At 48.1% G+C, this 17494-nt stretch overlaps 1 protein-coding gene across 1 annotated transcript in view; it reads right to left on the bottom strand.

Annotated features, from left to right (window-relative positions):
* Positions 1 to 613: 613 nt before the first annotated feature.
* Positions 614 to 17494, bottom strand: part of DELE1 (DAP3 binding cell death enhancer 1) — a 40838-nt gene continuing 23957 nt past the window's right edge. Inside the window, exons 10-13 of the mRNA XM_038413196.2 lie at positions 11815 to 11907; positions 4898 to 5054; positions 4392 to 4597; positions 614 to 1094 (exon numbers count right to left, since the gene is read on the bottom strand). Of these exons, the coding sequence (XP_038269124.1) occupies positions 4422 to 4597; positions 4898 to 5054; positions 11815 to 11907 (426 nt within the window). The 3' untranslated portion in view covers positions 614 to 1094; positions 4392 to 4421. The remainder of the gene's footprint in view (positions 1095 to 4391; positions 4598 to 4897; positions 5055 to 11814; positions 11908 to 17494) is intronic.

Here is a 17494-nt window from a genome sequence, read left to right as displayed (position 1 = left end):
TTTCTCCCTCTCCACCCATGGCCCAGCCCCCAGTCCTTCCTCTCCATCTATGGCCCAGCTACAGGTCCCACTTTCCCAATCTACACCTGTCTCCTCCTTTCTGACTATGGCCTATCTTCCAGCCCCATCTCTCCACCCATGACCTGGGCCCCTCCTCCCTGCTCATGGTCTGGCCCTGCCATTTGCTCACGGCCTGTCCCCACCTCTCATCCGTTTGCCTCAGGCCCAGCATTCCTCTTTCAAGGACATGGGAAGGTAACTTAGGAGAGCATTTACCATACTGTAATCTGCCCTACATCCCAGCTGGTCCTGGGCTTTCACTTCCGGGAGCAGGAGGACATGAAAACTGTGCAACAAACCCTATGGCAAGTGCAGAAGACACTGCAGTTACTGGAGCCACCTGGGTGTCTTACAGGCAGTGACACTCTTGAAGGGGTCATAAGTCAGCGAGGCCCTTTCCTCCCAATCTAGGTAGGGCAGAATGGATTGTGCTAGAGAAAAAATTAACAGAACTCACTCAGTCACACACAAATTTCATTCTGAGACCCAAATTCAGCAACCCTGTGCTCACAGACAAGACCCCAGCTGCAGAATTCACCACACTGCCGCAGGATCAGGCTCCAGAATCTTCAATTTTATTTAAAATAAAAATGTTTTTAGCCTTTATGGTTGTGACGAAAACCTCATAAATGTGGCCAAGTGTAACTGATACAGTAATGCCTGCCTGAGTCTTCAGAGAGACTGAAAGTACAGCTTGGAGAGGTGAGACTTGCCCTGTTCCTCTCAATCAGAGTTCATGGGTTCTATGACTCCACAGCTGTGGACCAATACATTTTGCCAAGATGCATTAGAATTCAGCATTTCTCTCCCACATCCCCCATGGTGTTGCACCAGATGACTAACGCTGTGGTTTCTGTGTCCCTGCCTGACTGGGAACTACCCACAGCTGCCTCTTGTTCCCCAGCTTTCCCACAGGGGCAGGAGCCAGGCTGCAGTGTATCAGGGTCCAGCATGCAGCCAGGGGGTGGGGGAGCAAGAAGCCCAGCCTGGAGATCAGCTGACCAGCAAGGAGGAAGGCAGCAGAGCAGAGGACCCTGGAAAGCACAATGGAAACCCAGCTGTAAAAGTACTCACAAGTCCATTAATGGCTATTAGCCAGGATGGGTAAGGAATAGTGTCCCTAGCCTCTGTTTGTCAGAGGGTGGAGATGGATGGCAGGAGAGAGATCACTTGTTAGAACCTGTTAGATTCACTCCCTCTGGGGCACCTGGCATTGACCACTGTCGGTAGACAGGATACTGGTCTGGATGGACCTTTGGTCTGACCCAGTATGGCCATTCTTATGTTCACAAGCTTCACCCCAGTGACCATCTTCAACTCAGTGCTAAGGGGTTAGTGTATGTGGAGAGGGGTGAGCCATAGGGATGAGGGGGTGAGACCATGGGGGGTGAGCCAGAGGGGTGTGGAGGGGCAGGTGACCCATGGGGAGTAAGCGGAGAGGCAGGTGAGCCATAGGGGTATGGGAGGGCAGGTGAGCCATGGGAAGTGTGAGAGCCAGAGGGTGAGTCATGGTAGATTGTGAGCTTTAGAGGTGTGCATGTGCATTTGTGAGAACTAGAACATGGCAGAGGAAAGGGAGCTAAGTATTGGGGGCATGTATTTATGGTGTGGGGTGAGCCATAGGGCTGTTCGGAAAGTGGATGAGCCCTGGGTAAGGGTGGCTTCCTTGCAGATCAAGCGCCACCAAAACTCATCTCTGGTCTGGCTGGATATTCACAGTTTGTCCATCACTGGTAGTCTTATCACACCACTGAAGCTTTTGGCACCCATGTGATTGCCAGCCAGTTCATGGCATTCCTTGGTACATGTGCTTCAGAATTTGTTGCTCTTCCATCCTGACATGACCATAGCAAGATAACTGTCAAAACCAAACCCCTGCCCATTTCTGATCCTGTCCTGCCTTAAATAAGGAGCAGTTGATGATGATGACTAGAATCGAAAACATCAGACAATGCTCTTCAGCCTTCCTCAGCACCCATGTTTCACTTCCATACAATAAAACTGGTATAACCATAGTTCGATAGACCTACAGCTTTGTGGTAAACTTATGTCCCAACATCTCCAGAGGCCACTTGAAGGGTCTAATACATGGCTGTAGCTTCTGCTGTATGAGTGTCCACATCTTCTGAGCATCCTCCAGCACTGACACTGCCCAAATATTTGACAGTTGTCACCTGCTCAATATTCCACCAGACAGATTAATACTGAGGTGACTGTAATCTGGAGCTGGAGGTTGCTTGTTGGCAATGGCCAGGGCCTACCTAGTTAAGGCTAAGCAGCACTTTCTGTTTAGATGTATTGATAGCTCCACTTTAGTGTCTCTCTTGTTACAAATTTTGAGGTGGGCCCTCCAAAACAACTGCATTTCTGACTCCCCTTTATATAACAGCATTTCCCCAGAGGTGGCAAAGATCTATTTAGTACCAGCACAGGGCCAAAATTGTCGAGTGAATGCCCACACCTGCCCTGCCCTCTCACGACCTTTCCTATGTGCACAGCAGTTACAAAGCTTTGCTTTGTGTGTGTGTGCACAGCAACCCACAGCAGGAATAGACACTGGGGGGAGGAATTTAAAGGAGCGAAAATGAAAAATCGTTTTGGGGAGTGGAATTTGCTCCTAACTGTCCATCCCCTTGAGAGTGCCTTCTACATGGTGTGGCTGGCACAGGTGATGGAGCAACGCAACCAAAAAGTCTCTAGCACTTGGAGCTCTCTAACTTTTCAAAAATCAAATCCTTCTAACACTGGACTCTCTAAAATACTTTAAGAAAAGTCCAAAGGTCCTTGGAAGCAAAATACAGTGACCTGAAGGATGGGGCTCATTCTTTGCTGCTCGCACCATCTTGTTATTAGTTACACCACTAATTCTTTACTACTTGCTGACTGCTGAAAACAAAATTGTTTTTCCTCAGCAACCAAATGACTGTGAGGCAAATTCTGGCCCAGCCACAGGCCTGAACTCCTTTGCAAGCTACAGGGGAGGTGCTTGTGGCTGTGGGGGAGCTCAGCACTGGAGGGCTTGCTCTCATCTCAGACTGCAGGCATCCCACAGACACAGCGAACAACCTCCCAACTTCCTCACCCTGCACTATTTGCATGTAGCCACTGGACTTATTTGTAGATGACAATAAACTAGTGAATTAAAAAGAGATTAATTCCATTTCCCTATCTTAGCTTTCACCCCCCACACCCCATGAGTCCTATAACAAAGGAAGGGGGTGGGTGCAGCTCCCCCTTCCTCCCTCCCCTCCTCCCACCTCCACAGCAGGGAGATGATGCTCAGGAACAGCCCTGGTTATTATGAGAGTAGGGAAATCCGTTGGAGGGATTTCCTGCCAGTTGCATCCTGCCTCACAAAGGAAGAGCAAGTAAACTGAGTGGCCTTGAATGCAAGGCCACAGGCTCTGGGAACAAAGGGGGACCCTGTACCCTGCAATTGCAGAATGGAGGCTGGAATTGAGCGCAGGCGCCAGGGGACTGCTGCTGTCGTGAGGCCAGGCCTACACGCAGAGATGCACCAGTTTGACTACAGGGAGAATTTGCTATTGAATTAAACCAGTGCAATTTGTGTGCAGATTCTCTTAACACAGCTTAAATCCTGCTTGTATTGGCTTAGCTTGTGTGGGTACACGTATAGGCATAGGCAGAGATCAGCATCCATTTGACTTAATCAGCTTTTAACTGATATAATTAAATTGCTGCAACTTGTGTGTGCAGAGCCACTGTGTGACCTGCAGCCCTGGTGGCAAGTCATGACATGGTGCCAGACATTGCCAGAGAGTGCAGGTCGGGGATGGACCAGAGAGCCAAGTACAGCTCCAGACTGGTGTTCAGAGGGGGAGCCTCCAGCAAGGCCTTCAGGCCAGCAGAGGCAGTGAGGCGCTAGCCCAGTTCACAAAGCATGGAGGCTGAGCTGGGAAGGGCTGTGTGAATGCATGTGGTTAGGCCCCTGGGCCAAGTCAGAGTGGAGGACCTGGGTCCTGGGGTTGGCTGGGGTAGCGTGAAATTAGGCCAGGTAGTGCAGAGTAGTATCAGTAGGGCACAGGGAGACTGCTCTGGAGGCACCTGTATCATTCCTGTTCCATTAGAGAACCTGCATTGCCCCCTCCTCTCCATACACCATAGCCCACCTGCCTCCGCTATCACCCCACCCCCTCCACACTGCTGCCTCTCCCCAAGGGCTGCTGGCGTTACAGAAGCATGGTACTGCTCCTCTTGGGCATGATTTCCACAGGAAGGGATTGTTTCCATTGGTACCTACTAGCCAACTGCTATCCCCTGAGAATAGAGCACTGGCCGTGGTCCAGGTGGGAAGAATCTGATAGACTTGCCGTGTGTTCCGGGGCTGGATTCCATCTCAGTCAGCTGATGTCAGCCCCCGCCAGACTGCCTGTGCTCCAGGAGTGGGGCAGGGATAAAGCACGACATCCCATCAGAGAAGCCTGGCGCTGCTCTGCTAGTTGCTCCAGGACCCAGAGGCAGGGGCTGGAGGAGAACGCTCTCATTCCAGAAGGTGCTGGATGGCTGCTCTCTGCGGCTGCCAAGCCCACAAAGAGGAGACATTACTGAAACCCTCAGGTTGCAGGTGACCAATCCCACCATTCAGAATCCTCAACAACCAGCCAGTGAGCACAGGGCAGGGTGGAGAATAAGAGGAGAGAGACCCTTACCGCAGCAACATCGACGGCTGCGGTGTGCCCCTCATGGCAGTGCTGTCAGGGCCTCTGGTGCCTGGGGCTTCCCCTAATGGGGCCCTGGCCTCTGGCAATAGGCGCTTCCCCCCCACAGAAGTGCTGCCCAATGTCCCTTTTGCCCTGAACCTCTGATGCTGCAGTACGTGCCATCTCCTGCTCAACAACTCGCACTCTCTCCTGAGCATGTCTGTTTCCCGCAGCAGCCGAGTGCTGGTAATGCTCCATTGCTTCTGTGAAGTTCTGGTGTACTCCAAAGCCCTTCTCATAGCAAACACCAACATGGTACCTGCTTTGGGAATCCTAGATGTAATATATACACAGCAGTCAGGGAGGAGGGGAGTCAGACTATTCAATTCAATGGATATGACATACATCTTTGGCAAATACAAAAAGAAAAACATTCACAATCTAAAAACAGCACCAACATCCATATAACACAATAACATGTCAATCAGAATTTAAAAAAACCTCTCTTCTTCAAGATAATGCTAAAAGGGCAAAAATTGCCATCGATTTCATTACTATCAGGGATTGAGAAAATACTAAAAACGTTATCTTCTGAGATGGTGATAAAAAATGATTATACAAAAGACGTAAAATCCAGCGTGCTTTCAAAAGCTGGAAAATTCTACAGTCCAAAAGATAATGAGGTAAATCTTCCATCACTCCAGATTTACTTGGGCAAAAAGACAGACATAAAGGGACTTTTCCATATTTAGCTTTAAGGACAGCAGTTTCCATGGTGTGAGATCTTTACTGAGTATAGGAAGGCCAAAGCACAACTGGAATTGAAGCTAGCAAGGGATGTGAAGGGTAACAAGAAGGGTTTCTACAGGTACGTTAGCAACAAGAAGAATGTCAGGGAAAGCGTGAGACCCTTACTGAATGGGGGAGGCAACCTAGTGACACATGATGTGGAAAAAGCTGAAGTACTCAATGCTTTTTTTGCCTCAGTCTTCACAGAGAAGACTCCCAGCTCCCAGACTGCTGCACTGGACAACACAGTATGGGGAGGAGGTGAGCAGCCCTCAGTGGTGAAAGATCAGGTTAAGGACTATTTAGAAAAGCTGGACATGCACAAGTCCATGGGTTCAGATCTAAAGCATCCAAGGGTGCCGAGAGAGTTGGCTGATGTGATTGCAGAGCCACTGGCCATTATCTTTGAAAATCTGTGGCGATCTGGGGAGGTCCTGGACGATTGGAAAAAGGCAAATATAGTGCCCATATTTAAAAAAGGGAAGAAAGAGAATCCAGGGAACTACAGACTCACTTCAGTCCCTGGCAAAATCATGGAGCAGGTCCTCAAGGAATCCATTTTGAAGTACTTGGAGGAGAGGAAGGTGATCAGGAACAGTCAACATGGATTCACCAAGGGCAAGTCATGCCTGACCAACCTGATTACCTTCTATGATGAGATAACTGACTCTGTGGATATGGGGAAATTGGTGGATGTGATATATCTAGACTTTAGCAAAGCTTTTGATATAGTCTCCCACAGTATTCTTGCCAGCAAGTTAAAGAAGTATGGATTGGATGAATGGACTACAAGGTAGATAGAAAGCTGTCTAGATTGTCTGGCTCAACGGATAGCGATCAATAGTTGGCAGCTGGTATCAAGCCGAGTGCCCCAGGGGTTGGTCTTGGGGCCAGTTTTGCAACATCTTTATTAATGATCTGGAGGATGGGATAGATTGCACTCTCAGCAAGTTCTTAGATGACACTAAGCTGCAGGGAAAGGTAGATATGCTGGAGGGTAGGGATAAGTTCCAGAATGACCAAGACAAATTGGAGGATTGGGCCAAAAGAAATCTGATGAGGTTCAATAAGGACAAGTGCACTTAGGAAGGAAGCATCCCATGCACTGCTATAGGCTGGGGACCGACTAGCTAAGCAGCAGTTCTGCAGGAAAGGACCTGGGGATTACAGTGGATGAGAAGCTAGATATGAGTCAGCAGTGTGCCCTTGTTGCCAAGAAGGCCAACAGCATATTGGGCTGTATTAGTACAGCATTGCCAGCAGATCGAGGGAAGTGATTATTCCCCTCTATTCGGCACTGGTGAGGCCATACCTGGAGTATTGCATCCAGTTTTGGTCCCCCCACTACAGAAGGGATGTGGACAAATTAGAGACAGTCCAGCGGAGGGCAACAAAAATTATTAGGGGGCTGTGGCACATGACTTACGAGGAGAGGCTGAGGGAACTGGGGTTATTTAGTCTGCAGAAGAGAAGAGTGAGGGGGGATTTGATAGCAGCCTTCAACTACCTGAAGGGGGGTTCCAAAGAGGATGGAGCTAGGATTTTTCTCAGTGGTGGCATATGACAGAACAAGAAGCAACCGTCTCAAGTTGCAGTTGGGGAGGTCTAGGTTGGATATTAGGAAACACTATTTCACTAGGAGGGTAGTGAAGCATTGGAATGGGTTACCTAGGGAGGTGGTGGAATCTCAATTCTTAGAGGTTTTTAAGGCCCGGCTTGACAAAGCCCTGGCTGGGGATGATTTAGTTGGTGTTGGTCCTGCTTTGAGCAGGGGATTGGACTAGATGACCTTCTGAGGTCTCTTCCAACCCTAATAGTCTATGATTCTATATGAATTATGTAAATGAGGATTTGATAATTCATTCAAATATGGTTAAAAAGTAGCGACTGTCTTCAAAATAGAAATACAAAAGGCAAACTAAGAGTCATGACTCATTCTAGATCATCTTATTGGGTAATATCTGTCACTCTCTTGCTGAGCATATACTCTCCCAAATCCATCCATCCACTAATCCATATATGATTATGTTGATTAAAAGATATCAACAATAACTGAGTGTGACAAGGTGGACATGCCCGTCCCAGGAAAGAAGCAGTGGAGAGGCCCTCCAAACGGGCTAGAGGGACAGCGCAGGAAGCAGCCAATGAGAGATGCTGCAGGAAGCAGCTAATTGGGGCCCCGGAGGGCCATATAAAAGGAGCTGCAGAGCCAGAGAAAGGCACTTCCTTGCTGGAGCTAGATGAGTGCAGATGGCATTCCTGGCTGGCCAAAGGGAACTGCAGCATCACAGACAGCTCTGTGCTGGCAGGGACCTGGGGAGCAAGGAAGAACATTGGCTGGATGCTGGGCCTGAATATACAAGAGCCCTGAGCTAAGGGTGAAGCTTTGGTAAAGGCTGGGACCATGGCGAAGTGGCCCAGGGAACTGAAACCAACATAGTTAAAGGGACACACAATGTGTGGCTGCTATTCTTAGGGTCCTTAGACTGGGCCCTGGAGTAATGGGTGGGCCCAGGTCCCCCTGCTCCCGATAGGCCACTGGGAAATTGGCCTACAATCAGACAGTGAGAAACCACCAGAAGGGGAACTGAACTACTTAGTGGTCTGGCTGGAGAGCTGGGGCCAGAGTAGACCAAGGGAGTGAAACCATTGCCATCGGGGAGGAAGCCCTGGGGGTATGGCCTGATACCAGGGCTGGGACTGGTTTAAAGACTGCAGACACACCCAACCAGAAGGGGTGCTTGTGAGAGGTGGGTGCCACACTATTACAGTGAGTAATAGAAAACCCCAACCTAACTATAATAAATTGGAAGGTCTTATACCATGGAAATATGAAGGAACAAAGATAAGGCAATCTATAATCTGGATGAGTACAGACCTTCAACCAAAATTTCAGAAAAGCAATACAAGATCTACTACAGGATCAGACTACATGAAAGGGGAACTGACAAGCTTTAATAAACACAGGAGAGCCCAAGTCTTGAGGCTTCTTTTTGCTCCTCTATCATTCACCCTGGCTCTCCTAGACTGTTACTTACAGTCTTTTACTTACTCCTCTGAGGATCTCTTGAGAAAGACTTTCTATCAGACACCTCCACAGTCTGTTTCTTTTACCAACCCTTGCTAAATAATTTGATTGCTCCCCCCAACTTCTAGGCCTATGCTGAAGGCCAAACCAAACACTTGTCTCAAGCAAACATTCCGATTGCACAGGGAAGCACCTAGAAATTGGGATACTAGAGCTAAGGGGGCACGTGCAGCCCTATGTATGCCCCCTTGTCCATAAGCAGAGCAATCATTACTGCACGGTCACACACAAAGGGTGCTTGTCCCACAGGACACCGTGCCTCCTGCACAGAGGACACACTGAATTGTGCGGATTTACAAAGTCCTGTAAAGCTATAGAGAGTGGCACACAGCTCTGACTCACAAGCAGCACACAGCTCTGACTCAGCAGCCACAGCTCCCCATTGGCGACCTAAGCACTATAGTTTGCCTGCTGGCAACACAATGGACAACCACACTATTGCTCAGTCAAGCCTTGTCATAAATATAAAGGGAAGAGTAACAACCTTTATGTAAAAAGAAAAGGAGTACTTGTGGCACCTTAGAGACTAAAATTTATTTGAGCATAAGCTTTCGTGAGCTACAGCTCACTTCATCGGATGCATTTGGTGGAAAAAACAGAGGGGAGGTTGATATACACACACAGAGAACATGAAACAATGGGTTTATCATACACACTGTAAGGAGAGTGATCACTTAAGATAAGCCATCACCAGCAGCAGGGGGGGGGAAAGGAGGAAAACCTTTCATGGTGACAAGCAAGGTAGGCTATTTCCAGCAGTTAACAAGAATATCTGAGGATCAGTGGCGGGTGGGGTGGGGGGGGGGGAGAAATACCATGGGGAAATAGTTTTACTTTGTGTAATGACTCATCCATTCCCAGTCTCTATTCAAGCCTAAGTTAATTGTATCCAGTTTGCAAATTAATTCCAATTCAGCAGTCTCTCGTTGGAGTCTGTAAGTGATCACTCTCCTTACAGTGTGTATGATAAAACCATTGTTTCATGTTCTCTGTGTGTGTATATCAATCTCCCCTCTGTTTTTTCCACCAAATGCATCCGATGAAGTGAGCTGTAGCTCACGAAAGCTTATGCTCTAATAAATTTGTTAGTCTCTAAGGTGCCACAAGTACTCCTTTTGTTTTTGCGAATACAGACTAACACAGCTACTACTCTGAAACCTTTCTGTAGGCACTAACATAAAATCCCTCCTGGCCAAATGTACTGAATCACTTTACCTGTAAGGGGTTAAGAAGCTCAGATAACCTGGTTGGCACCTGACAAAAAGGACCAATAAAGAAAGAAGAGACTTTCAAATCCGGCGGGGGGGTTGTTTGTGCCCTCTTTGTGGTTCCCTCTCTTGACAGAGAGAGAGACCAGGCAGGTAAAACATCTCCTAAAAACATACCTGAAATGATCCATCTAAAATTATAAAAATTGTAAGTAAGGGCAATTAAATATGTTAGATTATCTTTTCTTTTAGCTTGCGAATTTTCCCTATGCTAAGAGGTATTTTCATTCTTGTTTTGTAACTGGGAAGCACAGTCAGAGGGGAATCCTCTGTGTTTTAAATCTTTTTATTTACCCTGTAAAGTTACCTTCCATCCTGATTTTGCAGGTGTGATTCTCTTACTTCTTTTATTTTTACAAATAAAATTCTTCTTTTAAGGAAAAAAAAGTGTCCTTAAAAAACAAAACAAAACAAAAAAAAAACAACCCCTCCCTGGTTTTCATGCAGCCAAAAAAAAAAAAAAAGTGTCCTTTTAAAATCATGAGGTCTATGATTCTGGTTCAAAATGATCCCAACTCTCCCACTATGTCAGGGTTCCCTCCCCGCTCTGAACTCTGGGGTACAGATGTGGGGACCTGCATGAATGACCCCCTAAGCTTACTTCTACCAGCTTTAGGTTAAAAACTTCCCCAAGGCACAAATCCTTTCCTTGTCCTTGGACGGTATTGCTGCTGTCACCAAGTGATTTAGACAAAAAAAATCAGGAAAAGGGTCACTTGGAGTCCCTATTCCCATAAAATATTCCCCCAAACCCCTTCACCCCCTTTCCTGGGGAGGCTTGAGAGTAATATACTAACCATTTGGTTACAATGTGAGCACAGACCAAACCCCTTGGTTTTTAGGACACTGAAAATCAATCAGGTTCTTAAAAGAAGAATTTTATTTGTAAAAAAAAAAAAGTAAGATGGATGGAAGGTAATTTTACAGGGAAAATAAAAAGATTTAAAACACAGAGGATTCCCCTCTGACACCCATCCCAGAGATCTAGAAGGAAGAGAGGGGACCTAGAGATGGGCCCTGCAGAGAGGGGCTGGAAAAAGGACTCCTTAGTACTGAGAGTTGTGTAAGAAGGGACATGACAGAGACCTACAGAAGAACCAGTGTGCTAGAGATGATCCCTGGAGCTCTATTTATCCTCTCCGAATGCAAGAACAAAGGGATATTTACTGGGTATGTCTATGCTGCAGCTGAACACCCATGGCTGGCCTGGGTCAGCTGACTTGGATTCGCAGGGCTCAGGCTATGGGGCTGTTCAATTGCAGAGTAGACATTCGGGCTCGGGCTGGAGCCTAGGCTTGGGATTCTGCGATGAGGAAAGGGCTGTCATCTATAGGGTGAGATGGGGGAGGCTCCAGCTGTGAGCTCAGGGTGATGGGACTCCAGCTGTGTGTGCCCCATACTGCCCCACTTTAATGCGTGGAAGTGCTCTTGGTGAGGACGGACACCACTGACAGAAGGAGCACATGTGGACATGAACCACCGCTTTAATTATTGTGGATTTTGTAGTGTAGACATGTCCAGAGACACTGTTTTTATGGTTCATTCCAAAAATTGGTAACACACCCTATTGCTGGCTAACCGTTAACTGCCCACTTCATTTTAAGTGGTCTCGTATAGCATGTATGAACCACTTACCCTTAACAATCTGTACCATCTTGTATTTAGCGTGGACACTCTGGTTACCTTTTCCTTATTGGAGGAAGAGCTCTGTGATGCTCAAAAGCTGGTCCCTTTTACCAACAGAAGTTAGTCCAAGAAAAGATATGGCCTCAGCCACCTCATCTCTCTAATATCCTGGGATCAACATAGCTACAACAACACTGGAAACATTTAGAGAGAATCTCACTTCCAGCAATCCTGGCTCCTGGCCTTTAAGCCCAACTGAGAAGACCCAGCGAGCCCACGACCTGAGCAATTATTGCCTTCTATTGGTAGAGAAAGCACTTACCCCATTCTTCACTGCCAGCCACAGGTATTTCAGAGCCCTCTGCTTTGCAGACTTCAGCCCTTTCATGTAGAGCACCCCAAGGTAGGCCTGTGCCTGCAGCAAAACCATATAACACAAATCACTAGGGATTATCTGTCTTTATTCTAGATCATGCCCATCACCATGATGTTGCCTAGTGACTCACTCCCTGTGGGATGTCAAACAATGCTCTCTGGTGCCACAGGCAAGATGTTCACAAGTAGACTGGAGAGGAAAACATCCTACCTGCTGCCCAGCCCCTGGATGGGGAAGGGGCTGTCCTGAGAGGATAAACCTGGACCTCTGTCATGGCAAAAATGGGGAAGCCACAAGTGTATAAAAAAAAAGGCAAAAGGCTCTGAAGCAGGATGCTTGGAGGTAAATACCCTTTACTTTGCAATAAAACCACTGCACTAACACCAATACCCATGTTATGCTCTCATACTCCACAGCCCTAGGCAAACAGAGCCACATGTGTGCATGACCATGGAGGAGTCCTGACCACGAGCTATTACCCAAGTCCTACAGACTGTCACTTTACAGTAGCTGTGCATCTTTGAACACTGCCAGCATGGAGTGCTCCACACAACGCAGAAGCTCTGAACTTTCTGGGAAGCAGTGTCTCTGTGGCTGGCATACACCATTCCTATATCTTGTCATGTCCCCCCTATCCAAAGATACATATGAGGGAGCAGAACCCCAAATGCCACTCGGTGCCTGCCACAGAATCACCACTTTGGTAAAACTCCAAACTAGTAGAAAAGGAGGCAAGAGAGCACAGATCCATGCAGATGAGTCATGTCAGAGAACCACAATTACTGGGTAAGTAACTGTTCTTCCTTCAAGCACAGCCTGCAGGAATCCCTCCTTTTGGGGATTAGCAAGGCTCCAACGAGGCGAGGTTTAGGAGTCTCAGTTGAGAGTTAAGACTGCAGGTTGGTTTAGGTCCTAGAGGCTAAATCTGGTGAGCTTGGCTAGGGGCATGTGTGGCTGGAACTCCAGACCTTGCATGTCTCAGAAGTGGAGGAATTTTGAAAGCATGCAGTCTGGTGGCATGTGCTCTAACTCTTTCTAGTACTCGGATCCCAGCTACTTCTTAGCAAGAGAGAGCACAATGTAATCTCCTTGGAAGGATTCTGTGTGGAACTTTACTGACCCCTTGTACTATCCTCATGCGCTACAATAATCTAAGTGATTTATGATACTCCTTAATCCTGTTCAGACAGTTGGTATGTCTGCACTAGCAACTGTACATGGGTACATGCACGTGAGGTTGTGCCATAACCGCACTGTCCACACCTAAACCTCACAATCATGTCTGAAGGCGAGTAAAAGGCAAGTATAAAGCTAGAACCATTGAGGGGTGTCAGTAAGTACACACTGAAAGCGTTGCATAGCTCCATAGGAGTGCCAGTTTGCAGTATGGACAGGGTTAAAGTCCTCCACCCCCATTCCCACAGTGCATTGAACTCTTTTCTTCCTGACCCTTATCCAATCTATAAAGGTCCTGGTCCCCCCATTTGCACCAGTAGTAGTGAGCTGCACTGACCACATCAGAACAGCTTCCCGGTGCACTCTTTACAGATCAATACAGGTGAAAATGGATCCTGCTCCAAGAGCAGCCACTTGGTCCAATGACCACACCTGGGTGTCAATCAACGTGTGATCGTAGTACACCATCTTCCACAATGTTGCCAGGAAGAAAAGGAGTACTTGTGGCACCTTAGAGACTAACAAATTTATTAGAGCATAAGCTTTCGTGAGCTACAGCTGTAGCTTATGCTCTAATAAATTTGTTAGTCTCTAAGGTGCCACAAGTACTCCTTTTCTTTTTGCGAATACAGACTAACACGGCTGCTACTCTGAAATGTTGCCAGGAGTGGCAGGAACATGCACTTGTACCTGGAAATGTCATGAAAGTAGGAGCAGGAGGGCATTCAGCCTAGTGCCTGGAACATATCAAACTCTTGAGTTCAAATGCAAGAGGGCTAAAGACTCGAACAGTCACCCCAGGAGGGTTCACTGTACATGTCTCTTCTATAAGAAGCTTGACTGGATGCTGTCATGGGCTCCCAGTACAGAGTCTGGAGTGGCTCACAATCCTCTCCTCAATCTCCCCAGCCTCATTGTCTGTCAGGATGCTGATAAGGGCAAATGCAAGGAAGCAGCAGAGACCACAGAGGATGCCCTGGAAGACCCAGCACACGAGGAGCATGTTGTTCTGGGCCCTACCTGGATGAGTCGTTAAGAAAGCCCCCCAATCAACCCGAAGATGACCCTGCATGGTGGCAGGAACCAGAACCCCAGGCTGGTAAGGTACAACAGCCCTCCACCCTCTTCACGAATCTCCCCTCTCACCCCACTGATACAATCCTGATTTTAAGATCAAAGGCATTTGCAGTACGGTGCACTTACTTTTCCTCCATGGATACTATGCCATGCATTACTACATCTGCAAGTTTGAACTGTCATGCTGAAATCATGGCAATGTCATGCCCTGGCCTCTCACAAAAAACTTCCAACTTTCTCTCCTCCATCCAGGCCCACCCATCCACTCCACCCTGACAATTATCAATCAATGATTTTATTCATTTCTGATAAACCACTATTATGCATTTGGCTAAAAGTATTTCTTAAAAAGAGATTGTTAAGGAAAAACACTGCCCCTGTGTCTGTGTGTTTCTCAGCCAGTGGTCAGGTTGCAATGGTCCCAGGGTTGAGCAGACGGGGGGGATGGGAATGGGTGGGTTACACAGCTCCTGACTGGGGAAGGGAAAGTTGTAGAAAACTTATAGTTGGTTGTCTTAAGTTAGTCACAGCTGTCTTTTGTCCCCTGGAAGATTACACAGTTTCAGTGCTTCTCTCACCCCACTGATCTTACTGCCCCTGCTCCTACTTGTAAAGAACAGGGCCGGGGAGTTAGGTTTGAGAAAGAAGGGGACAGAACAGTCATAAAAAACTTTTGTTGTCTGTAGAAAAGTTAGTCACAGCAGTCCTTTCTTCTTTGATAGATTACCATTTTTTTTACCATCCCTGGATTCTGTGTTCTCCCTGCACTAAACCACGCTGTACAAGCTGAGGGAAAAGGGAACAGGAGAAGGATATGGTCTGGAGGTTGGATAAACACAGTGCAGGGTCCCTTTGCAGTGCTTCTTAAACTGTGACTCAAGACCATGAGTACCAACCTCAGAGAAGACTGTTAAGAAAAAGGGAACAAACCCCAAACTGGTTATGAGTTCTATACTTAGATTTCACCACTCAAGTGTGAACTCCTCAAGCACTATAGCTTTAACATGGAGTTACAGACAGTCCCCTTGAGTACTCTGATCTATCTTGCCACCCAGAGCCTGCCTTTGTGACAGATGGTCCCTTACACCAAAGATCACAGCAATATTCAGGTTATATCCAGTCCCAAAGGACCAGTCACTTACCCTGGTGTCACGGAGTCACAGGGCAATGCTCTGGAACTACTCCATACAAAGCCAGTATGGTCAGGACTCTGGGGGAGCATGCCTCCTCTCTCTGAGCATACTGTCTCCAGGGCAAGAAGCTTACACAGCTTCGACCTTCCTGGGTCTGACCTTGGAGCATGCAGCATCCTTTTCACACCGTGCGCTTCTCACAGCAAGTCTGCACAGACGGGGCTCCTGGAGAAGCCAGAGGGCCCTGCACCCCAACTCCACAGTCAGACATGACTCTCAGCCAGCATAAAACAGAAAGTTTATTTGTTGACAGGAACACAGCATAGAACAGAGCTTGCTCTTACATACATCAGTGACTTTCAGCCAAGGGATTTCCCCTCTTCCAGTCCCCCCAAGCAGACTACCAGCCTCCAGCCACTGGACACCCCCTTGATGCCCCTCCTCCTTCTCTTTGTCTCACTTCCTGGGCCAAAGGTGTCACCTGGTTGCATCCCACCTCCTGGGTCTCAGGTTACATAAGTGAAAATAGCTGGGCAGTCTCACCTGCCCTGAGGGCCTCAGCAAAATCACACACCCAATTCTCACCAGCTAAGTAGTGGTGCAGTACACTGGGAAACTAAGGTACGCACAGTATTAGTATAGAACAGTAAGACTCACATGCAACATAACAAGATGAAGAAAACCCCATTTCATCACTTCTCTCCCTCCCTCCAAGACTGAATTGAGCGGGGCCACTTTAGCCAGTGACCTGGGGAAGTTCCGGCCCCCCTCTCCAGGACAAAGCATCGGCTATAACTTTGGCACTCCCCTTAACGTGGACCACCTCCATGTCATAATCCTGAAGCTGAAGATTCCACCTCAGGAGTTTGGCATTGGCCCCTTTCATCTGGTGTTGCCACGTCAGGGGTGAATGGTCAGTGTGAAGCGCTGCCCAAATAGATATAGCTGCAGCTTTTTAAGGGTCCATACCATCACCAGACATTCCTTTTCTATGGCTGCATAGTTCTTCTCCAGGGGCTGCAGCTTCTTGCTCAGGTATACAATGGGGTGTCTTTCTCCCCTTCCATCAACCTGCATTAGCACTGCACCCAGCCCTGTGCCTGACGTGTCGATGAAAACCATAAAGGGCTTGTCAAAGTCTGGGTTTACTAGCACCGGGCCCTTGACCAGAGCCTCCTTCAGAGGACAGAGAGTCCTCTGGCACTGCTCGGTCCAGACCACCTTATCTGGCTTACCCTTGTTACATAGCTCAGTGATGGGGGCGGCTATGGAGCTAAAGTGGGGCATGAACCTCTGGTAGTAGCCCACTATCCCAATGAAAGCCTGGACCTGCTTCTTAGTCTGGGGAGTGGGCCAATTTCTGATCACCTCCACCTTGGCTGGCTCTGGCTTTAGACAGCCGCTCCCCACTTTGTGATCCAGGTATAACACCTCTGACATCTCAACCTTGCAATTCCCAGCTTTTATAGTCAGACCTGCATCCTGGAACCGGTCCACCACTTGTTTAGCCTAGGACACATGGTCCTCCCAGGTCTGGCTAAAAACGCAGATATCATCAATATACACCAGGGCAAAATTCTCCATTCCCTTGAGTAACTGGTCCACCAGACGCTGGAAGATGGCAGGTGCCCCCTTTAGGCCGAAAGGTAGGACCAGGAACTCGTATAACCTCAGAGGGGTGATAAAAGCAGATTTCAGCTGGGCATCCGGATCCAAAGGTACTTGCCAGTAGACCTTGGTGAGATCCATAGTAGTGAGATAATGAGCCCCCCCGCAGCTTGTCTAGAAGCTCGTCAGGCCTAGGCATGGGGTAGGCATCGAACTTGATGATGGCATTAAGCCTCCAGTAATCCACACAAAACTGGATTGACACGTCCTTCTTGGGAATCAACACCACGAGAGAGGCCCAAGGGCTGGAAGATGGCTGGATCACCCCTAAAGCCAGCATGTCCTTCTCCTCTCTCTCCAGGTTTTGGGCTGTTTTCTCAGTGACCCAGAATGGGGAGCATTTTACAGGAGGGTGGGCTCCTGTCTCCATCTGGTGGACAGCCAGGTTAGTGAGCCCAGGCCAGTTGGAGAACAGCTGCTGGTAGGAACCCACCACCTCTCGGATCTCAGCCTGCTGGGCAGGGTTAGCTGGTCTGAGAGGGGAATTGATTCCGGCAAAGGGCCAGCCCCTGTCTCAGGGAATAGATCCACAAGGGGGTCATCTCCCTGCTCCTGTCACTGGGCACACATGG

The sequence above is a fragment of the Dermochelys coriacea genome, chromosome 8 (assembly GCF_009764565.3).
Source record: "Dermochelys coriacea isolate rDerCor1 chromosome 8, rDerCor1.pri.v4, whole genome shotgun sequence".
In the NCBI taxonomy this organism is placed as follows: Eukaryota; Metazoa; Chordata; order Testudines; family Dermochelyidae; genus Dermochelys; species Dermochelys coriacea.
Note: the sequence above shows the minus strand (reverse complement) of the source record. Positions and strands in the feature narration are given on the sequence as shown.